The sequence below is a fragment of the Periophthalmus magnuspinnatus genome, chromosome 15 (assembly GCF_009829125.3).
Source record: "Periophthalmus magnuspinnatus isolate fPerMag1 chromosome 15, fPerMag1.2.pri, whole genome shotgun sequence".
NCBI classification, from domain to species: domain Eukaryota; kingdom Metazoa; phylum Chordata; class Actinopteri; order Gobiiformes; family Gobiidae; genus Periophthalmus; species Periophthalmus magnuspinnatus.
The window spans coordinates 22,444,512-22,469,385 of NC_047140.1; the positions used below are offsets into that span (position 1 = coordinate 22,444,512).

Here is a 24,874-nt window from a genome sequence, read left to right on the forward strand (position 1 = left end):
CATCAACACAGATCAACAGCAGCAAAACAATGAGCTTGCGGGGGTTGGGACTGGATATGCCTCCACGCAGTCATCGGAGGACCAGCACTATGCCAGTCGCTGCGCGCGTGACATTTCTTTGATCGACGATCAACATTAAGATGGCAAAAAACAGATATAAACGTAAAATAATAATTTCTCATCAGACGCTGACTTGATCTTGTGATATACAGCCATATTTCCAGTGATAGCAATTTATATGTTGAGCTGAGATGCTTCGCAAAACAGACTTAGCCAGCTGTTTCCTGTTTATCGAGGCACCCCTGTCAAGATAAAGTATATTACATTTGCAGTGTATAATGCATCTAGCACTAGCAAACCACTATGCATTAAATAAAGGGGTTAAAACATGATGTCGAGGTGTAGATAAATGAAATTAATGCAAAAAAATCAATCTGACAATAAACCAGAATTATTTACTTTTTGAGATTCACTGAAATCAACCTTATGAAAGTATAATTCAGGTACAATTTCATTTATTAAGTTAACATTAAGGTGTCATCAGTGATTACACAATAAAATTGAGAAATACTGAGAATTTTAGGAGCAATTATTTATTATAAGTAAACTTGACCAGCTGTTTGTCACATTACCATTCTCTTTATCATTCAGAAAGTTGCAGGGCAAATACTTTACAATGATCATGGTGTTTTATGACATTTGTGACATCAATATCCAGATTCTTGCAGTCCATTAAGTAAAGCGTTTACAACTGAACAACAGAAATTCCCTGTTATTAGCTACTCTGATATGCTCATCCGATATGCTTAGAGATAATTTAATTCTGAAGAAATAAATTATAACTAAGCATATGGGAGTGCCTCGGATCTCTTCTTTCACCTTGTAAGTTTATCTGCCCACTTGGGATCTCTGAACAGCACCTGATTACTACGTCACTTAGCGGTGATCTAGCAAGCACCTCAACTACATATTCTCAACAGAAATTCAAACTTAATTATGAGTTCAACACCGTTATAAAAGACGGCAAAGGTCATGGTAGACGTCAACTCTAGTTTTGAGCTCTTCTTATTTTCTGTATCATGTTGAATGTCAACGATTTTGTGACCAACTTTATCATCTTTAGAGCAACAGACAGACACTTGTAAACATGAGGCCAGTTTAACACTCTTGACTTTTACATATTTGATATTCAGCCATCTGCTTTTTGCTCTATGTAAAGTTGTCCTTGTTGTGTCTTTATAATTTTCTTTTTTTTCCACTGACAAAAAATATAGGTTTATTTTATTTAGTGATATTACCATTACAGGTTAAAAAATGTATATGAATCCAATTTTAATTTCTCAGCCCATGTATTGAACTTAGAATACACCATCATCGACAAATGTTTCATATTGTAAAACACTTTTCTAACACACACAAAAAAAATGGTAAGTTCAGCGTCTGCAATACATAATCTGTGCTGTCAGTCTCTGGAGCTGTGGGACCTGCTGCTTTATCTGTCCCTTTGTTGCTGTGCCATGTGCCACTGTCTCAGCTGGTGTTGCAGAGGCGCTAATGGGCTGAGGTGTAGAGGTCCCAGAGTCCCCCTCCTCCCTTTCCTGTGGTGTGGGCTGTGAGCACTACCTATATAACTATCTATATATATATATCTGTATATATTTATATCTATATGTATGAGTTTGACTTGGCACAATTATCAAATCAGGAAGACTGATGTAAATTTTGAAAATGGAATGTCCTCTGCAAAGAATACAATAGCATGTCTTTTTATATTTAACTTTTTCTTTTGTTTTACATTTAGTTTAAACCTCTCCAATACATGGTTATGTTAAAGTTATCAGTTCATATTTCAGACTTGTGTCAAGTGTTCCTGGAGTTGTTAAAATGTGCACTCTGGACAGCATCACAATACTAATCAATACTAGCTCAAGAGCAAGTTTAAGAGTAAGTTTTAGCTTGACATTTCAGTTTGTGTCTGATGAGGGTGACCGCTCCTCTGGACAGGACGGGACGCTGCACCGGGACACAGCTCCGTGAGTCACAGGATGAGAGAGTTTACTGCCACTTCCTTTGGACAGTTTGTTACTAACCTCAAGAAACAACTGTGACAGGGCCAGGTACAAGGCTGGAATCAACTTGTATATTATTTAAGAGGTGCTCACCAAAAAAGTAGACATGAAACTGAACCCTTAAGTTTCCAAAGCATGCTTCTATATAAAAAATGTTGAACAATTTTAACTTGTTGAAAAAAATAATACCATAACCATTTCCATCTTTAATGTTAAAATCTTCACCCAAATGAATTACTCAATACCTAGAAATCCATCTGCTATTTATTATGCCCTGCAGAAAATCTACTTAAATGTATTTTTGGTCATTTTATTATACAGAGAGATAGATATAATTGGTAGGTGAATAGCAGGCGTTGGCATTTGTGGTGTGGTATGCGTTCATCAGGTAAACCTCAGAAGTGTCCTGTTGTTTTTCATGACATCACTTCTTGTAAAAACATGTTGAATCTCCTGAGCTGTGTTATGTCAGGCCTTAGGTGTGGCCTCTAAGGCTATGCTACCAGACAGTCAGAATCCACCAGGACTTGAACTTTGCAGCTGTTTCCCACGGCAACCGACTTACTTTCATCTGGAGATATTAGATTTGTTCTAAAATGCTAATATAATCCCTGTTAAATCAGTAAAGTCCTTTGTCTGATGATTAAATGTTGTGGGAGAAATTGAAAAGCATGGCAAAGACCTGATGTGAACTTGTCTCTGTAATAAGTGAAACGATCCCACTCCAATCATGTCCAAACTGGTTACCGCGGCAGCACCCAAATCTTCTGGGACATTTTGACATCCTCAACTCTGCAACTGATATTGGAAATAAAAATGAAAGTACCACAAATTGACTCTCTTGTTCTAAATAATAAAATAAAATGATGCCACAGAATAATTTGAAGCCTTCAAATCTTGGCATTGCTAAAAAAAAAAGTGCATGTTATTACTACTAGGCTATAGCTGCTGTTAATAAACATACATTATCTGAACTTTGCTACCACTTTTGCTACCCCTAGAGTACTGGCTAAACTATTATTGCTACTGCTAGAATCACTTGGAACCCATCCCGTGTAAGCTTAAAAATGAACTAAACTGCTTTTGTGTGATTGCAAAAGATGGGCATCTCGAATGGTATATTTAAAATGAATTCTCTTAGCAGTTACCTCTACCAGTTAATAATCTTGGTACTATTATGAGTATATTTACCCATGTTTCTCTGGAGATAGCTGTCATGAACATTTAACCCAGAAATGCTCTCAGTTTCCTAGCAACAGGTCATGTCTCAAAAGGTCTCTGGAGGCATTATCAGAAATGAGGATTTTCAAAGTCGATTCATAAGCCATAATTTACAGTGAATTATCTCAGGGATGTTTCCTCCTGGATTACAGAGCAAACACAGGTCTGGTCCTCATGTCTTCTGATCATTTCACCTAAACAAACAGAATAGCGGAATATTTGCCCTCATCTTTGCTCTCTTTCACTGCTGCTCCCTCTCTCCTCAGATCAAAACAGAAAAGTGAAGGTAAAAATGCACTCCCACTCAAATGTGTCACTCACAAGCATATCTTAAGATTGAGTTGTCCAAGCTTTACTTTTGGACAAAACAAGGCCAACTAGGGCCACTATACAAAGTAAAAGTGATCTAAATATCTCTATCCTGGCCTAAGCAACTGTCTTAGTTTTTGGACTTAACACATCTGCTGATTTGTAGAGTACGTTTTGTCATGAATATTGTTACATTCAGAATGAAGTGTTTTACTTCTTACCTCAGATTTATAGCTGCTTAGCTTGTTGATTCAACAGACGTGCACTGTTTTTTTTTTTTTTTTTTAAACTGCCATGTTTGTTTTGACATGAACCGACCATGTGTATCTCTGTGGTTAATTCATGTCAGTCACGCCTATCTGAACTGTTAGAAAAGGTACTTAGTTCAGAAGTGAATAGTGAAGACAAAAATAACTGCAGAACACTGCTTAGTGCCATCAAAAACTGATTCTTTGTTCATTCACTTTTCTCCATACATTACTGTAGTGTGCATTTGTGTCTCTCTGATCGTGGGTTCAACGCCAACGCATCAAGGTTATCTTCATATTTATAAATGTTTTCACTCTATAAAAAGGTAAACGTGGATGACTAAATGTTATTTGGGAGACACTACCTCTACAGTCATGAGTCAGCCCGTTATTTAACAACATCATGCAAATATAAGACTTTAAAATTGTTAGAAAGTGAACTAAATACTGAATACAGTGCATTCCTTGTTCAATATTCTATGAGTTTTCAATTTTTTATATTTGTACATAGCCAATTAAATCCGTGTAAATTAATCATAAAAAACACACAAAAATAAATAATAAACTAAGAATTATGATGTTCATGTGAAGTGTTATTATGGCACTCATATGTAGTTGCCGGTGAATGACGGGAAACATTCCTAGAAACTCCCCTGGTAAGCCAAACAAGTCTTCTCACTGCTCACACACGCACTGTAGCACTTTGGAATGATGAAACATTGCCTGGTATTTAAACCTGGCATCAAATATGTTATTACCATGTCATCTGATCTTTAATCTCAATGTTGGGGTTTTGTAACATTTCTTGGCGAGACGAGACCAATTGATTGAAGTTTGTTTTTAAGAAGTCTACATTACATTGCAAAAGTCTATTAACACTGTCTCATTCTGCATTAGATAAATAGGCTGTCCTCCCTTGTATTCTATGTATTCGAAAATGTTTATTATTGGAAACTTTAGGCTTGATGATTGTCAGTGCTAATGCGGTTTATAATGTGTTCTGTAATGGCTCTTTTTAAATTCACAGCCAGTTCCAGTCATTTATAGTTGCTGGTTTAATGAATTTTTTAAGCTAATTTATTCGTCTTTTGTTTGTTTTTCTTTCAGAGCGAAGTACCACAAGCTAAAATACGGCACAGAGTTGAACCAAGGCGAGATGAAGCCCCCCAGCTATGACTCTGGTGAGATTTAAGTTGCCAATGCAGCCACTGTCTGTCTGCCGCCTGTCTCTCTTTTCCACTCTCACCTTCTCTCAATCATTCATTCTCTTCTTTTTTCTGTCCTCCTTTGCTCGCTCTCTCTTTTCCCTACTTTCTACTACTTTCTATCCCTCTTGTCACTCCTTTTGACTTTCCCTCTCCTCCCTCTCTCCCATTGCCTCACTTACTCTCTCCCTCTCTTTCAGTTTTTCTCTCCCCTCTTTTCTCTCTTCTTTCTGTTTCCTCCTCTCCCTCTCATTCTGTCTTCCTTTTGTGTCTCATTTTTTTCTATCACTTTTACTCTCACACCCTCATTTACTCCTTCACCCTCTCATATTCCCTCACTCTCTTTCCCCTCTCTTCTCTCTCTGTCTCTTCCCTCCCTCACCCCCTCTCTTTCTTTCTCTTTTTTCCTCCCACCCTTTCTTGCCTCCCCATTGCCTTTCTCCTTCTCTTCCTCCTTTATCCTCCCCTTCCTTCTCACTGTAAGCCTCTCTCACTTTCTCTCCCTCCCCGCTTTCTCTCACTTTTCTCTCCCCCTTCCTCCCTCTCTCCCTCTTCTTTTTCTCCCTTCTCCCTCCTTCTCTCACTCTCACCGTGAGTGTGTTATGGGCACATACCTGGAGTGACAGTGCAGTTCGGCATGTGAAGGCTGCGTTCAAGTCCAATCTTGTTCTTTTTGCCTTGATAGATTTCATCACTGTCACATCTCCTGAAAGAGCCTTTGTTTTTTCTGTTTGTTTGTGTGTGTGTGTGTGGGTGTGTGTGTGTGTGTGTGTGTGTGTGTACTGCAGAGCGACACGGCTACCTGTTATTGGTTTAGGGAGGTGACATTTAAAGGGACATCTTTTGCCTTCACTAAAATAGTTTCTGGTCATTTAAACATTAAACACACACATGAGCTACATTGGTTACAGGTGACTGGTAAAAGAAGTTGATTGGTTGTTAATTGCCAAAGCCACTTTACTGTAGCTGAGTCTTTTTGCACAGAGAAGCATCCAAAAGGTTAATGTGGATGACCAAATAACCAGTGGTGGAAGAAGTATTCAATTTTGTTACTAAAGTACAGATACTGGAGCAAAAAAAATTCTAAAGGATCACATGAAAAAATGTAAAGTAAAAGTATTAAAGTACACATTTAGAAATTAAAAGTATTTTGTGTATATTTTGAGATCAGATGTAGTGATTTTGATAAAGATTTGTGCTAAATTTTTTTCAGCAGAAACAACTGATTTTTTTCCTTGCTGTGTTTTTTTGTATATATTTGTTCAAACTACAAACGTGCCAACATAAGTCCTCAGCTGTACAGCAGGTCTCACACAATAATAACAATTATTTTCAGTCCATTTCAAAAATATAGTGTCGAGTAGAAAGTAAAAATAACTTCTCTCAAATGTAGTGAAGTAAAAGAAAAGTAGTACACACTTTAAAATCTACTTAAGTAAAAATTAAGTAAAAGTTAAGTAAAAAAAGTGAAATTAGAAAAAACTACAGTACTTTACTACTTTTACTTATGTTCCACCACTGCAAATAACTGATTTATAATGTTAGAAACTACATAACATCTCAGCTCACAATTTTCTTTGCCTAGATTATTGCTTCCCAACCTTTTTTTACTTAAAGTTCCCACCGTGCATACCAAAGGCTTGTCCTGCTCCCATGTCCAAACGGGCTGCCCTTGAAAGAGTTCACCAAATATATATGTTGTTGCTTTATTTTTTTATTAAATATAGCACAAATTCCACAAATCATCTTGAAATAATAAAGATAACTACTTTTTTCTCTTCTACTTGAGTATGAATATTTTTGAACCGGTGCTTGTATACTTCCTCTCCACTTCTCTCTCCTCTAGGGCCTTTAGTCATTTAGTGGATTAATTAGTCACTGGTGTCAAAATTTGTACTGGTCAACTTATTTCATGTATATTATAAGGATTTATATGGGACAACAACAGAAGGAAGTAGTTAGTGTGTCATCTATACTTTTGGCATTTATATGTAAAAAGGCAAATTAAACTCATGATTCACAAGTTTAATCTGTCTTTATGTAAATACATTGTTTCTTAGTACTTTTTCTGTGGAAGTAGTTTTGGCATGAACTCTCGTGCAGATGTAGCCTTGTGAGTCTGGGTCAGATACATAGAGATGCGTAATAGTTTTGAGAGCTTTTGACATGTCTTTAGATGAACAAGATTTTCTTTAGTGGACTACAGCCCTACTGTCCTAGTAGTAACCTAGTACCTAGTACCTAGTGTAACTCCATGTCACTCCCTGTTGGCTCGGTTTCTGTTTCCAGTATCATTACATTGAATTAATTGGCCTCTCATGTTCGAGCCCTCTCCAATCACAGAGGCAGTCTGTGTTTGTGTCTCATCTGCTCCTCCTCTCCTCCTGTTCATTCATGAGGCTGTGCAGAGCCCTCCAAGTGGTGATGAAGAGGAGGGAGGGGGCAGGGGAGAGGAGGAGGAAGAGTGTGAGGTTTTGAGGGCAGAGAAATGAGATGTTATGTGCTCACCTGCTCTCCTCCTGAATAAGGCATGACCCACTTAGACAACAAAACATTTTGTGAGAATTTCATGTTTTATTTTTAAATCTTTTATCAGATTGCTGTGTTGTGTTCTTTAAAAAATGATACTAGTAATATTGTAAGTAGTGTTCTAATGGACAGTGATTCAAAAAATACACAAAAATGACCGAATCCACATAAAGATTAGATGGAATAAATGGACCATCGTCCTAACCTGTTTTACAGAACCTACTGTTTTTGAGCTACGACAGTATATGAAACATGACATTTTCAAGTTCACATTGAACACTCATTAAAAATCCCTCCAATTCCCCACAAGCTGACAGCCTGGCTTCATACATTAATTGTTGCTGTCGATGGCTACAGTCCAGCTTCTCCAGATCTAAAAATAACTCGACTGATTCATAATTTACAAAGTTGTGGCAGACTAGAGGGCCTTTTCATAATCACATCATTCACATGTTTTTAATGTTCAGAAAGCAGGATCACTTCAAAGCTGTCATTTTAGTACTGCACAGTAAAGGTGCCCTGTGTAACTTTTTTTTTTTTTTTTTGAAAAATATGCATCCCTACTCAGTCACCTCTCCACAGACCTGCCCTGTAACTTGGCCTTGTAGTGTCATGAAGAAAAGCTGGGGGTGCTCTTCATCAGAAAAGTCACATGCACATTTAGCGTAATTTGAATTGCACAATTTAACCCTATAATCTTGACATCTGTATTAATATTACTAATTTGATGTCTGATACAAGTGTATATAATAAAATCACACACTTGTATTTCCATTTAAGTTTTTAAAAACAACATACTGGCTCAAACCTACATTCATACGCACTTATTTGGTCTCAATTCGGTACATATGCCGGGATGCTCTGATGCAGGAATTTTGTTGTTCAGTGACTTGTGCTTTTGTTCATTTTACAATTTTGTTATAAAAGTCATCATTCTTTTCGCTCTCTTAATTTCCAGATGAGGCCAATGAGAACGACACATCTGGATCCCTCAACAATCAACTGTCCTGGAAGCAAGGTCGCCAACTGCTCAGACAGTGAGTATAAATATATGAATGATAAAGTTTGGCCCACTCATTAAATCATTAGTAAATTTGATAAGCCAACATGGCATTTCAGATCTAAAAGCACAAAGCTTCCTCTGTACTAATTGTTTTTGCAGAATTTACATGACAAAGTGTGGTGTACAGCTCCCCCTGTTGGTCACTGTGAGGTGTTACTTATTTTGGTAAATTTGGTGTGTTTCTAGCGCAGTATTTTTTAAACATGGGATTTCTTTCCTGTCATTACATTTTGATCCAATGAATGAAAAACTGTCCCCATCAAGTCAAAGTTAAAGCAGCTAATTACATTTAACAAAGAAGAAATAAAGAGTGAATGTCTGTGTGTATTTCAGTCAATTAGTAATAGATTTTTTCAGTATAAGGAAATATTTTGTTTTTTTCTTGTTATATCTTCCTTATATTCCAAATTTGGGATTTTCCTACTCATCGCAGGCTCTATGGCTGTTCCTCATGCATCGTCTGTCCCACATTAAAGCTCTAAAGCTCCTGTTTCTTCACCAGTCTGTCAGGGCAGATCAATAATGTGCAGACACACCCCTCTGCCCCCTCTTTCTCTTTCCTTCTTTGCCCTTTCTCTCCTTTTCACTCCCTCCTTCTCTCTTTCCCTCCTCCCCACCCAACCCCATCTCCTTCCTCTCTCTCTTTCCCTCTCTCCCAAACCCCTTTCTTTCCTGCCTCTCTTTCCCTCCCTCCTTGCCTCCCTCCCTACTCCCCCTCTCCCTTTCATCCCCCTTTCTACCTCTCTCTTATTCCACCTCCACCCCTCTCTTTCCTTTGTCTTTTAGTGTCTATTTCTCTTACTCTATCTCTGTCTAGTCACTATTGGTCCTTCTCTCTCTTCACTTGTCTCTGGTTCTGGTTTGAGCCCAGTTTAAACCTGATGTAATCTTTGGTCCTGTTCTAGTGCTGGTTTAGTTCTTGGTCTTGTTCATGTTTAGTTCTGTGTTAGTCTCTGGTTATATTTGGTGTTTTTGAAAGTGTGATTGCAGCAGCTCTCTTGACACTGAATCTACTTGAGCTGCTTCACTCAGAGTGTGAACTAGAGCAGAGCTGATGATCATGACATAGGACTTACTTGCTTGAGATTTCATTGACTTAATATTGATTTTATGTGAGTTGCTAAGGCAGGTTTATGTGAGAGGTCTTTTTGCTGTGCAGTGTTTCAAAGAGAGTTTGGTCCATAAATCAGTTTTTCTCATGTGAAACGAATTAGCTCATTGGTCATCTATCATTTAGAGCAAAATCAAATTTCCCTCTTTAGTGCTTTTCTCATTGATTCTGCAGAAATCTGCAAAATTTTTCAGTCCATTTTCTTTTTTCCTTATAAGCAGGCGTAGTTGTTTTGCTACGGAAAGGCTTACACACTTCAATCATGTCATACTCACATCTTCCTTAAGTAGAGGAGAAGTGTCTATTCTGGATCTCTGACAAATCAGAAGGTTTGCCAATAAGAATTAAGACCAATAAATACATATACAAATGGAGATTTGGTCTGTTTATTTGTTTAGTCGATTAATGGTCAGTGGAGGCTCAATCAAGCACATTTTTTGTTAGTTGACTGCCGTAAATTTTGGATTGTTAGCCACTACTTTTTTCCCACGCTTTGAATCCTGCTGCTTATACAACGGTGTGGCTAATTTATCGATTTTTACTGGCTAACGGCACTGGGGGGAGCACTGTCTAGCTGTAAACGCAAAAGTGAGACAGAAGATTATATGCTGCAGAATACACTAGTTTTAGTCACTTTGCACTTCATGCACACACCCTTGACATGGAAAAGACAGAAAGAAATGCCTATGGTGCAGCTTTTAAGTTAAAGGCAATGGATCTAGCCATCATAGAAGGAAATAGAGCCACTGCATGCAAGTTTGTTTGTGCTTAATAGTCTGAAATTTATGGTAATTATTAAGATACTGTTTAGGATCCTGCACAAAAACTACAGAGAAGTAATCATTTTGAGGGCTTTTGCTGGTGCCCCGCTTTTAGTCGACCAAGAATTTCATCTTCGACCACAGCCTTAATGAATACCGGGAGACTTTTCATATATCCAGATTTTTTTTTTTAATACAATGTGCATAAATTGGGTTCAAAGGGTTTTCAATGCCAATATAAATGTAGCCAGCTATGTGTAAAACCATTGTCATGCTAACACAGATGATGTTCATTTGTCATAGCATTTTTGCTCTGTATGTGCTCCAGGTACCTGCAGGAGGTGGGCTACACAGACACCATTTTGGATGTGAAGTCCCAGAGGGTGCGGGCGCTGCTGGGTTTGGCCGGAGACGGGGGCAGTCGGACGGGGGAACGCCAAACCTCTGAGCCCCTGGTCAACGGGACAGACTCAACTGCTAAAGGCAACAGAGGGTTAGTCTCCATATTATTACTGAGCACAATATGTAAACATAAACAACTTTTACATAATTTAAAATGTTATTTGTGATTGTGAATAAATAAACTACTGTGAATGGCAGTAAAATTATATTTGATGTTTACCGCATTTAAAAAAAAAAATTATGAAAAATCTTACTTGATGCTCAATGTCATATAATGCTACTTTTTACAGAAAAAGTGAGCTGTCAGACACCAGGGCTGTGGAGGAGGTAATTAACTTCATAGAAAATGCAGCGGCCGAATTCAGCGACGAAGACGAGGATGAAGACAGCGAGGGCAAAGACCGAACGACCGTGGAGTCCAGAACTGTAAGAGAAACTCTTAATATCTTTGCTGTGTTTTAGATTCAGAGGAAGTTATTTGTAGTAATTTCCACTTTTATATATTTGATGAGTTTATGTCACAATGTGAAACTCAGGCCCAGGGGCCAAATCTGGCCTGCGGTATAATTATTTTTGGCCCGTGAGATCATATCAAATGTGCATTAGAGCTGGCACGCTGGTATATAGCGCATACACCATTAATACTACAAATTCCAGAATGCTTTATGCTGCAGTCAAGACGATCACACGCCCCTCCTTTTCTGTTGGCACTCATTAGCAACCAGGCTACTGGTCACCTCGGCTAAATTAATTGCTACAGAGAGAGACATTATTTATTTATTTAAATAAATAATAATGAAATGAGTACTACTGATGTGTCTTTTGTTTCAAATTAAATTTCTCATATTTTTGTAATCTCAAGCTTGAGTTTTTTCCAGATTTTGTGTTTAAGAAAGTTTGTTTCCATATGAAAAGAACATTACTTGCCAGGTGCACTGTGAATTTGAGTTATATATACATCCCTGGTCTATGTGAAACACTGGACAACATCTAAGCAGCAAAATGAATCTAACTCATTTTGGTTGTTGTACTACCCATTTAATAGTTGACATAAACTGGCCTGTATCTGACTTGTATTCGTTTTAGCACAGGAAGACCTTTTAATCTTTCTATTGTATTGTAAAAGACACTATTTCTGAAAAAAAAAAAAAAAACACTTTTATAGGCACTGAATGACATTTTATAGGTTGTTGGATGAGAACCATAAGGACGGGGACAGATAACTGTATCCACTATCAGTTCATGCCAGATACATTAACCTATACGCCACAGACGGATATATTAGTTCTATTCCCATTTAAACAAATGTCAACTTCAAAGAAAATATAAACTGCTCAAATAGCCAAGCAGTCCTAATCTTTACTGTCATATGTGGTGCAGACATTTATACAGTAACAAATGACATCATACAAAAGTACAGCTGCATTTTAAAATGCAAATTTGGCTTCTTTGCAGCGAGATATTCATTAAATGCTAATGAATAATTAGCATGTGTAATTAGCATTCAGGTCAAATATAATGGACTCTAATCTAACACCAGAAACATGGCTGGTAAGTGTCTGAAACTTTCCTCATGTGTGGTAATAGTGCTTGTCTAAATCTTAAGTTTTGAAGTTATTTTGAGCTTCCAGTGTTTAGATTGATAAGTCTCTACCTGTTATAAGTCTGTCTAAACTTTAGACAATCAACTTTATGACTTTAGGCTTCAAAAGCCTCTATACCTGCACTGACTGCCCTGTGTGACATTATTTGGCAAAAATTACACATTTCATGCAACATTTGCAAACCATTTCTATGTCTATAGAAAGGAAAAGTAGAAAGACTAAACACTCACCACGTTCCACAGAAATGATATGGATCAGATTAAATGCAATTTAATCCTAACACAAAAGTGTGACATAGTTTGGCAACCGATGAGAAACAACTTCCTACGAACAACGTCCTATGAAAGTCGTTTAGTGTGGCTGACAGTTCAATCTCAAACATGGCTGAAGATCAGACACAGGCCCTTTAGATATAGATGATGACAATGGGTCTAATGGATAGTTATATTTTGTGCAACTATATATATATATATATGTTTAATTTAAAACAACCTGGATGAATGATTATATGCAGTATGATTGCATGTATGACCAGTCTTCTTTTTAAACTGTGGTGAATTGATCCTGTATTTTCTGTAGATAATGCGTAAGAAGCCGTCCTCCACGACCACTCCAGCAAGTATGGACACCAGTGAGGACCCAGATGCTGTAGAGGCTCTGAAGGTGTTTGACTTCCTGTCCAGTCCTGACGAAATGGATACGTCCCCAGAGTCCAGAGACCCGGGGGACGGCACAGACTGGGGTGAGTCTCTGTCCTGTCTAAAGCATGGGACAATAGTACTGACCATAGAGAGGGGGGACGCCTGGGCCAGTGGGTCTCAAACTTGTCGCTACATATAATACATTACAATTATATGAGTATTTAGTAGCAATCGTTTATAATTTAAAATGTCCCCTAAAATGACTGCTTAACAGAGGGAAATTAGAGATTCAAACCAAAAAATGTGTAACAGAATAATGACAATGTGCTATAATCTGTAATAAATCTGTAATAAATCTGTAATGAATCAGGACCAAACCGGGGCTAAACCGGGGCTAAACCGGGACTAAACCGGGACTAAACCGGGACTAAACCGGGACTAAACCGGGACTAAACCGGGACTAAACCAGGACTGTGAAATTCAACTAAAATCCTGCACTAGCAAGTGTATTTTCAGAACCTACTGGTCTAGACATTCCCATTATATAGCCTAATTAAAATATTCAGTTGTGTATTATTTTTTGTTTATAAATAGATAATATTATAATACTTGTACTTGTCACTCATTTCTCATGCTATGGTCATATTTCATGATGTTTGATGTTTCTCTGTTTAACCCATAGTTTGTTCCTTCACTGTGTTCCCATAGCAATGTCTGACCACAATGTCTGTTCCACTCCTGTGTCTCAAATCAGCATAATTTCTTTGAGTCAGTGCTAAATTACCACAAAGGTCAACATCCCTTGATATACAATTCAGGCCAAAACATACAAGATGTTCAGTTAATGTATTTGAGGTATTGTGGAAAAGTGTTTCATTTAGTGATGAGCAGATCAAGATGTTGATATTGATATGGGCAATATAAAGATATTGGCTATTTATGATTGCAAAGGCCATAACAATTGATTTTAAATGAACGTTACTTTTCCACAGTATTCCGTTTAATTGAGCTGCACCAGTATTTCATCTTACGTATATTGGTACTCACTCATAATCCCTAAATACAACCCCTATAATTGAATCCAAAACATTAGTAAACAATAGTATATTTTAAGAATGGCTATGATCTTGATGAATTGAACTAGTGTAGATGTATTAGAATAACTTAGACCATGAGCTCTTAAATCCAGTGAAGCAGGATGTGAGCGGCTCTGGCTCTGTGTGTCCCATAGACAAGGAGGAGCAGGGTCCCGTCACAGAGGCCTGGGACGTGGACCCCGGCCTGATAACCAAACTCAAGGAGCAGTACAAAAAGGAGCGCAAAGGCAAAAAGGGGGTGAAGCGTAAGTCCCTCCTGCTCCTCTCTCTGTAGAGCTCTGAGGCCTCGGTCCAAAACAACTTCACTCTTTGGTTCCTCATCTCCTCAAGATGCTTTTTCTGTTTGTTTTAGCTTTGCTCTGTCCCAGAGCTGAACAGTTGGACAAAAATGTCACTGGAGCAGGAACATCTGGTTTGGAAGTTATGATACTATTTTCATTTATTCAAAAAAGCACATTAGAATTTTAAAGGTTCATTATGTAACTTTTTTGGTGGAAGGTCACCTGCTTTTCCCTATCGAGATGTGATTGCTTATACTGAAATACTCCACACTATGGCATGAAATGTATCCATGTACATGGACATAATCACGTGACGCTCACAGTATGAATGTATGTTTTACAAAATACCTTTGAGAACTAAAATTATTTCAGTAAATGCAAGATGGACAAGTTTAATGTCATACTGTGGCACATTCCCAGAAAGCAATAACATCTCTACATCTCCAAGCAGGTAGCAGACTCCCATCAGAAAAATTGCAGTGTGCCTTTAAATGCCAGACCGGGAGACTAAACTATGGAATAACTCGATACATGGTAATATTCAAACTGAAGTGAAAACCTGAATATTTTGTGACTTCCATAGTTTAGTACCCCATCTTTTAAACTATATTTAATATGTTCAAAATTGCAAAATAATGAATGACAGTTGGCTTCCAGAGCTTGTGGCAAATTGTATGTATCTTATTAAATATTTGCCTACTACTATGCTTACAATAATGCCCAGTTTCCCATATGTCACTGTGTTTTCTTTGATGGCAATGGTCCTTTAACTGTTCAGCCCTTCTGTCCTCTGCACTGTCCTGTCAAAACCATTTTCCTTTTTGTCTGATCAGCCTTCTCCTTCAGACTGGCACGTTTCCCTCCTCATTTATTCATTCTTAATTTATAACTCACTTCATCTTGTCCACACTCATCACAGATTTATGTGTAAGTTAGCTGTGTCGACTCCTTCATCTGTCTTCGATCTGGGTTTAGCCTCTAGAAGTGAACACATCCTCTTCTCATTAAAACCCATCATCATCTGTCAGCCATCTTGGTACTCGAGTTAATAGCGGTTGTTGTTGTTTTTAATTGAAAGCTGTACAAACAAACAGTGAGATTTCTGGAATCTGCCGCTCTCATAGTTAAGAGGCACTTCAGATCCAGTCTCATTTACTTGTGGAGAGTCATTAGGCTGTACATTTAAAACACCAACTCTCTGTAAATGGGGCTTTATTGAATCACGCACTGCTCAGCTCGTCTCCGCTTCCCTTTCATTCGATTCAGACGCCATTTTTAACACTTAGATCTCTCCTGTCGGTCTATTTTAGTTTTTCTCACTTGGTTTATCACATCTGAGGGAGTGTGGAGGAGAACGGATGAAAATTAGGGATGGGTTTCTTTTTATGGTGTGCAGGCACCTGTCTGGAAATTTAAATGTAAAGAAGTGAGAAAGTATATAGATTATTTAGAGAACAATATAATTTTTTAGTAATGTTATTTATTTCACTTGTGATGAAGGCCATCACAACAAATCTGAACCTTGAGTACCTATTTAGATATTTAAGTGGCACAGGTTTTTAATCATATGCCTTGCCATTCAGGCTTGAGACTGACCCACAGTACTGTTTTTAGATTCTGTGGATGGTATGGCCTAATATTTCCTTGTAATATAGCATAGTCTAATCATAAATTCAGTCTGAAAAGTAAAACTGCATTTCTTATTTTATACATCAGATGTTTAATTGAAATGCTAAACTTCTGTGTTTATTGATTTGTGCCAGTAAGGTTACTCTCTTTCAGAATTATATTATTTCATTTTCATGATTTTTCTCCTAACCCGGAATTTATACCAGGAGCTTCAGCGACATGTGACACAGGCAAAGCTACATACATGTGTATTTTTAAATCAATAAATTTACAACAAAGTTATCAGAATTGTTCCTGGAAAACAAACATCTGTATATTCACATATAAACACCAAACTGCTTCATATTGCTTACATATCCATTGTTTTTTTGGGTTAATTACGTTTTAAAACGATATAAAAGTTGACAAAAGAGACGATGCTTTGCATAGCAATAATGACCCATGGCTGCGATGCTCGCATTAATTAGGCTATTATCCATTTAACTTGTGGTGTCTGCACGCCATGCACCTTTTCTTTCATGAGTTGTAGTTCATCACAAGTCATTCCCCAAGTTCCTTGATGCGATACACATTGTTTATGTGATAGTAGTTTTAGCTGTTACGGCTTTGGTGTAATAGTGTGGGTAACAGTTTAAAGATGCATTATGTAACTTTTCTCCTTACATTATAGATCAATCTGTTTTGTTTGACATTTCCTCTTTTGTTTACAAGGTTTAAATTTTCCCGCTTTACATTTCAAGTTTTCTTCAATTTTCTGCCTTTTCCTTTAATTACTTCCTTTTCAGCTTCTGTTACTCATCCCATATAGTCTGTTTCCCAGATTGAATACACTTATTGGAACTAGACTCAGAAGACTAAAGGCTGCTGTTGTAACTTGTTGTACAGGGCCCAACCGGTCTAAGCTGCAGGACATGCTGGCTAATTTAAGAGATGCAGAGGACTTGTCCCATTTGCAGCCTCCCTCCGCCCCCCAGCCCCGACCCAATGTGGCCCGCTTCAACGAGCATGAAGCGAACAGGACGGATGAAGGTGAGTCAAAACTGATAGCACAAATAAAATGTAAGATACTATACTGTACATTAGTCAAAAGAAAACCACCTCCATATGATTTAGCAATGCCTTGAGTTAAGGTTGGGGGATTTTGCTTGAAAATAATATTTAGGGTTTTTTTTATTTGCTTTTCGACTAAAATGTTCTACAAACTAGAGAAAAGGGTCAAAACAAAAAAAAATGTATTCAGTGACTATATTTAACCCACTGGACATTGGGGAAATCTTATGAATGAGATAAAACTATTACATTAAACATGCAGCCCCAACATTTAATTTGACGTCACAGATTTCAAAGCAGTCAGCTCTGCATGACCCTTTACTTTGGACCCTGTGACTGCAGTGAGGAGCTTTTCTTGCATTTTCAATGCAGTTGCCAGTGCAAGGAAGTGGGGAAAATAAAAATTGAAGTTCAAATCAATTTGTGTGGAAGAAAATCAAATTCGATTAATCGATTTAATAGATTTTTTTGCCCAGCCCTGCCCTGAAGTCAACTGCTTGTGGAACAATATTTCATATTTACTTTGAAGATGCAGATCAATATAAATCTAAACAATTGTAAGATACAGTGCCTATGAAGTGTACTTTATTTTAACCTGTCCATTTAGTGAGGGAGGTTTGCATCATATCTAGGAGTTGGTAATATGGTGATGAAAATCCAATTCTGATCTTCTTCCTGTGGCAATCAGCTATTTTTGCTTTCTGCTTTATTTTTGGTCACATTGTCATATGTTTTTCACTGTTTCTCCATTTACGCAGCTGCCTCCTCAAACAAACACTTTTTCTCACCCACTTCCATTAGTCAGCATCTGTAAAGTTCTGAGTGTGTGACAGCTGGATTTAGCCAATCACAGAGTGTGAACTTTCAGAAGAAGAATATGACCTCTTAAAATCAATAGAAACATACAATGTGTACATGAATCGTGATTAAATTGAATAATTGATTAATGTCAAATACTCCTGGCCCATAAAAGTGCTTGTATGGTTTAGTCTAACTTTGTGCTTCTTGTGTCCAGTGGAGGCGCTGACATTCCCTCCAACCTCGGGGAAGGCGTTCATCATGGGTCCAGACGAGGCCATGGAGAGTGAGCTGGGGCTGGGGGAGCTCGCTGGGCTCACTGTGGCCAACGAGGCCGACAGTCTCACATATGACGTGAGTACTGCCATAGCAGGGGGGTGATGCAGTTGCGGATTGTTTGAGAAATGTCATTTACAAATAAGTGCATTATGGTGATGTCTTTGTTTTTTTCTGACCCATTTAACAAACATCCAGACATGAAATAATCTAAATGTTGTGGTAATTTATCAATGTAATCATAACAAAGTTATCGTATAAATTGCTTATACAGTAATAATAAAACTATTGAGCCAGTTCATAATAATTTTCTTTGTAATGAAACATTTGGCAATCAGGTTAATGAAGCTTATCATATTTTTGATCATTTGTCTTATAAGGTTTTTTTACAAGTATCAAGTATCAAACATCTTGCCATTTATTTTTTGAAAACTTAATAAGCAAATGTCAGATTGTTCAAAGAAGTTTATTGACCCCTAGAAGGCCACAATCTCCCGCACGGTAAAACACAATGGAGTTATGTGTCAGAAGCCGACACTGAGGGGATGAAAAGCCTTTACAAGTTCCTGTGTGTGTGTGTGAGTGTGTGTTTGTTTGTGTGTTTGTGTTTGTGTACTTTCAATATGCCCCTACTGTGAGAAGTAAAGGTTGTTAAAGACTGTTTGATATATTGCTACTTTTATGTTATAAACAAAGTACCTGGGATCAAACCCTTTTAAAATATATTGTTCTTTTTGTTTCTTGGTTAAAGTTTATATGTTTAACGTGACGGTGTTCAAAAACATTAAAATCATTCATTTCCAGTTAATAGATTTCTTAGTGATTATGTGACCAGTTTCTGAATACAAATATAACGTTACTTTGACATTAAAAATACTTTACATTTAGGTTTAAAATGTATGCCAAACCATTGTGCCAATATCAGAATTCAGAAGGTACATATAAAAGTTTAAAATCTATAAATTTTTGAAGGTTGGCTTAGAATAGAATGTCAAGTTGGCAGACACATTTAGAAGTTTTGAAATATTTAAATGTTTCACAAAAACGACATGCTATATTAAGCCTATATTTGTGTCTTTTGCATCTAACTTAATCTTCAATGTTTGTTAACAGAATATTTGCTTTTTTTCCAGATTGGCAACAACAAGGACGCCATGAGGAAGACGTGGAACCCCAAGTTCACTTTGAGGAGTCACTTTGATGGAATTCGGGCTTTGACCTTTCACCCCGTGGAGCCTGTTCTGGTCACCGCCTCCGAGGACCACACGCTCAAAATGTGGAACCTCCAGAAAACTGCTCCAGCCAAAAAGTAAAGTCATCTCTTACTGTCAATAATCATTTATTTAATCATTATTTAAACAAAACAGTTCCATTGAGATTTGTGCAACTGTTTTATGGATTTAGTGGGAGATTTTCATAGCAACTTTCATTCCCTACAATTGTGTCTGGTTACCAGTGGACTTAAAACAAGAACTATTGTGTAAACCAAAAAATACAATATCAAAATACTAAGTGAATAAGGACAAAATGCGCTGAACCGGAACAACTGGGGACTATTTATGACGGCCCCACCTAAAGTTGGTCCAAAACTGTTTAAACAGCATAGTCCAGACTGAGATGGAATTAAGATGCTTTCATCTTCTAAAAATACAGGAAATGACAAATCCATTTGAAAGATGCTCTGCCACAGTTTTGCTTTTAGTGCCCATCAGGGTTTTGACTGTGGTCGTGTTGAGTTGAAAGTGCAATGACTTTCTGAGATGCAGCTTGACACTGTGTTTTCTGATTTAGTGCCACACTCCACTTTTCAGCCCACTTTGTAACTGTTTAATTTTAGTGGCTTTTTTTATTCATTGTTTCGTTGGACTGTTGTGTGTGTGTGTGTGTGTGTGTGTGTGTGTGTGTGTGTGTGTCTTTTGTATGTGTGAAAATGTTATGACAATAACAAATCCCCTTTTTTATCCACAGGAGTGCATCTTTAGATGTGGAGCCGATCTACACATTCAGAGCTCACAGGTACAGACATGTACACTGCACTTAAATACTTCTATTATTATGTTAACACATTTTTCAGTCCAAGGAATCTGGGTATTACAGAGAAAACAAAATCAATAAAAAAAAATGTAAACCTCACAATAAATTAATTATTAACTATTACATAATTTAAACTATTAAATAAACAATAAAAATAAAGAATTAAAAAGCCTTAAATGACATTGAATTGAATTAATTACACATATAAAAAGAAAATCTCTTGCACTGCTCAGCCCATAACAGAATAATGCCTGTTTGTGTCCACAGGGGGGCAGTGTTCAGTGTAGTGATGAGTGCGACTGGGGATCAGTGCTTCAGCGGAGGCCTGGACGGGACCATTCAGTGCTGGAACACCCCTAACCCAAACATCGACCCCTATGACTCCTACGGTAAACGACTTCAAATGTTGTAGTACTAGGTCACAGTTTGTCAAACGTTTTAAAAATTCCCTGTCATAATTGTACTTGAAGTTTCTGTTCATAAGATTAAATTTAACCTGCTTGTACTTACTGAAGCATCTAGTGTAGAATGTTTGTTATGCTCCTTAAAGTATTGTATTGTGTTGGCCTATGGTTTAATGCATTTAGTAGCTTACATTATTAAATACTGTTTTTATTATGTTTGTGAATCCCATATATTATTACACATAGGTTTATTTAGTGTTATCCTGTGTAGACTTCTAAGTAATTACAGTAAACAGCTCATGTAATATTAGTATTTTTGTACTTTCAATATAGTGATTAATTAATGATATTTGACTGAGTTGTTTTACTTTATGTTCTTGTCCTAGATCCCTCCGTGCTGCGGGGAGCGTTGACAGGGCACACAGACTCTGTTTGGGGCTTAGTCTACAGCAGTGCTCACCAGCGCCTCCTGTCCTGCTCCGCTGATGGGACAGTGCGGCTGTGGGATGCCAACAACACCACCACTCCGGCTCTGGCTGTTTTCAACGAGAATAAAAGTAAAGACAAAAGTCGCTTTTTAAATTTAAACTCAACTAGACATATTCTGTTTGTATTGCGGCACCTGTATTCCCATGACAAAAACAATTAATTTTTGTATGGCCCTCCTGTTGGACATATACAGCCCAGTCTAGCTTGTAAAATACTGTGCAACTAAAGTTAGTCCATCTAATCCCTCCCTTGTCCAGGAGTGGTCTGTGGTAGAAAAGGTTTCAAAGATCTGGGCAACTGTTTTTTAAATTGAAACATCTCTTCTGACAGTCAATCTGAAGTTGCAGGTCTAAATTCTTCCTTCTCGGTCCAGTTCTTTCAGTTTGAAAATGACTCCTGCATGGGAGTTGAAACGTCTCGATTTCAATAACTTGCTGATGACCATCTTTTGAACCATTTCTACAATAAAGCTTTAAAATTTATTGTGGCCTTTAAGAAATCTACCTCATACAATTTTCTTCCCACTAGACAAGACTTTCTGTTTTGGCTTACACGTTGCTGCTTTTTTCAATACATAAACAAACAAGAAGACAGTGTAGGTACAAAGAAAACAAAATACATTTTTTAATGAGGAACAACATTAAAGCATATGGTAGGAAACTACCCTGAAATTATCCCTTTTTACTCACTAAGTCATGTCTCATCTATATTTGAATATATATTGATTACATATGGTTGTGTCTCTCAGAGATGGGTATCCCGTCCTCGGTGGACCTTGTCTGCAGTGAACCAGCTCATCTGGTCTCATCCTTTACCAGTGGAGAGATCGGCCTCTTCAACATGGAGACACAGCAGCTCGTCCTGAGTCTGGACACCAACACAGAGCAAGGTATGAAGGAGACTTTAAACAGAGCATGATTCAATTACGAAATCCAAAATTTTTGTTCCAGGTTAAATTTTTGACTTTGGCGCCCCTAGATGTTGCATGTTGCAATGTTGTTAAATTAGCTCTTTGCTAACCTCTAGTGGCTGTTGTCCGTAATGACTTGCCTTTGACGATAAATGGAAAGTGTGCTATTTTGCTTTAATAGTCCACATAAAAATAACATAATGTTTATGTTTTGGTTTGTCTTGGCCATTTACATACCCACAGAAAAACTGGGGAAACAAATGGGGAACATGTGTAGCTTTTATATTTTTTCTATTTCAATTTTTTCTTTTTTTTTTTCTTTTACATAATATTTACACAGCTGAACAGCATATTTTTTGATGATCTATCAGCTTCACACAGAATTTCTTTGTATTTTTCCTCAGGCACCCCCTCTCACATCAACAAGGTGCTGAGCCACCCGACTCTCCCCATCACCATCACAGCGCAGGAGGATCGGCACATCAAGTTCTACGACAACAACAGCGGGAAGCTCATCCACTCTATGGTCGCTCACCTTGATGCAGTCACCAGTTTAGCCGTGGACCCCAACGGACTTTATCTCATGTCGGGAAGTGAGTGATTCAGCCACTGTGGCTCCGACTGATCTTATCAAAGATGTGTCAGATAGCACTGACCTCAGGCTATATGTCTGATCCCTGATACAAACTGCGCCAGTCACATACACCTCTGAACATGAGTCTGAACATGATATTGTTTTAAGGGTTATTAGTATAGCTTTGTGTTGTGTCAGTCTCTGTGTCTTTCTTCTCGTGCCTGTTACTGACCCTCTTCTGTCTGTCTCAGGTCACGACTGCTCCATCCGGCTGTGGAACCTGGAGAGTAAGACCTGTATCCAGGAGTTCACGGCTCACAGGAAGAAGTTTGAGGAGTCCATTCACGACGTTGCGTTTCATCCGACTAAATGTTACATCGCCAGCGCCGGTGCAGACGCTTTGGCGAAAGTGTTCGTATGACCCTGCGGCCTGGCCCTCTGACTCCGCCTCCTTCGATCAGGGACCAATAGAGACGCAGAAGGGAAGGACTCTGTCCCTGAGTGAAACAGGCTTTCTATGGAGAGGAACTGTTCAGTCCCCCATCAACCATCCAGGCAGGCCTGGGTGTACGGCCACAGCGCCCCCTGCAGACTCACCTCCGCCACTGGAGGCTCAGGACTTAAACCTGGACTGGACGTCTCCAGCTCTGCCCCTCCCTCAGGCCCCACCCACTCGCCAGGCCCCGCCCACACGTCAGGCTCGAGTTATGTTGATCCAGAATCATGAGGTTCACTTGGAGCTCTCCCTGACTGACTCTGCTTGCTGGCCTGCCTTTTTTTTCCTTTTTAAAACACTTCTTGACAAACGTGCCTTTGGTTTCAAAAGGTCTGAAAAGTTATTTTAACAAACTTGTTCTTTGGGAAAATGGGAGAAAGCGGCGAAGACATGGAGCTGTTTGTCACAATGTTGTTGATTTTAACATTGGATGTAAAATTACAAATGCTTATAATAAACAAAATATATATTCAGTCTTAAAATCTTAACTGTGCAGCGTTTGAGTGCTCCTTTTGACAAAGTGTGGTTGGAGAATCAAATTTGTGCATTTCAAGGCAATGCTAATGAGTGATACAGATCATGGGATATATATCGCCTGTATGTTAGAATAATTGTACACTTGAGAAGTAAGACTACATGTGTCCAAAGTAAACCTTTTTTGGTTATAAAGACAATTCAAACTTGGTTCTTATAGATGTCCATTTTAGGAAAAACTATCTGATTTTGGCCAGTTTGCTCTTGTTTGAATTGAATGGCTTGTACTCTGTAGTTTTCCCCAGTTGTGTGGACATGCTCAGTGTGATGTTTCATGTCCAGATATTTACAGTAGTCCAGTGTTTAGCAGGAACTTAGTACTGTAGGACTATTTGTAAAGACTTCAAACTCCACCATCGCTGAGGGCAGACCGCTGCAGCTAACTGTACAGTGAATGAGGAGGTGGGTGGAACCAATCAGAGATGTACATGTGTGTACAGCTTCAATCAGCCGTTTTCTCAGTCACTGGTTTGTATATGAAAGTATGTTCAAATAAAACCTGCTGTAAAATGTGATCCTGAATATTTGTTTTTTTATATTTCATATTTAGTTTTTTTCATATTGATCAAATTAAATTTTTGATTTAATCAGATTTTGTATTATTAAAAAGATACATACATGGCTTTCACTATTATGAGAATAAATAAGACGGACTTGTCAGATAATTGCCATTTGACCGAAAATATTTTTTTACTGAAGTCTGAATTCTGCTGCCAAATACATGCTTTTACTGATAGATGAGTGACTGCTTATTTTAAAATTAGGTCATGGGTTTTGCCTACCTGTGCAGTTAATCTAATTTTAGTTGAGATTTGTACAATTGTGCTTGGGTTTTTTTATTGAGAAATCTTGTGGCACGGTGGCAGTAAAAGCATGTGGTTTCGGTATTATAAATAAAATAGACTAATTAATCATTGCCATTTAACACACATAGTCAGTCTTGTTTATGTTCAGGAAACTCCTATTGAAAGAATTTCTTGTCTTAAATAAGAAAACATTAATAAAAATGACAAAAGCACAGCCCTAGTTTTGCCCCTACTACCGGACTTTTCCAACAAACATGGCGCCCTCTTAGGACCTAACAAAGGATATTATTTGAGAGAAAAAGACCCCAAAAGATGTTAGCAATGCAATCTATA

The 24,874-nt window shown here is 37.9% G+C and overlaps 1 protein-coding gene across 2 annotated transcripts in view; it reads left to right on the forward strand.

Annotated features, from left to right (window-relative positions):
- LOC117382137 (striatin-like) overlaps window positions 1-24,250 on the forward strand; it is a 43,317-nt gene extending 19,067 nt beyond the window's left edge. Inside the window, exons 3-17 of one of the 2 annotated variants that reach the window (XM_033979184.2) lie at window positions 4,955-5,028; window positions 8,540-8,618; window positions 10,845-11,009; window positions 11,209-11,344; window positions 13,102-13,264; window positions 14,395-14,505; window positions 17,056-17,199; window positions 18,236-18,372; window positions 19,428-19,603; window positions 20,263-20,310; window positions 20,596-20,717; window positions 21,119-21,289; window positions 21,970-22,110; window positions 22,536-22,724; window positions 22,957-24,250. In XM_033979184.2, coding sequence (XP_033835075.1) covers window positions 4,955-5,028; window positions 8,540-8,618; window positions 10,845-11,009; window positions 11,209-11,344; window positions 13,102-13,264; window positions 14,395-14,505; window positions 17,056-17,199; window positions 18,236-18,372; window positions 19,428-19,603; window positions 20,263-20,310; window positions 20,596-20,717; window positions 21,119-21,289; window positions 21,970-22,110; window positions 22,536-22,724; window positions 22,957-23,126 — 2,026 coding nt within the window. In that variant the 3' untranslated portion in view covers window positions 23,127-24,250. The remainder of the gene's footprint in view (window positions 1-4,954; window positions 5,029-8,539; window positions 8,619-10,844; window positions 11,010-11,208; window positions 11,345-13,101; window positions 13,265-14,394; window positions 14,506-17,055; window positions 17,200-18,235; window positions 18,373-19,427; window positions 19,604-20,262; window positions 20,311-20,595; window positions 20,718-21,118; window positions 21,290-21,969; window positions 22,111-22,535; window positions 22,725-22,956) is intronic. The other variant, XM_055227397.1, reaches the window with a different exon arrangement.
- Window positions 24,251-24,874: the final 624 nt, after the last annotated feature.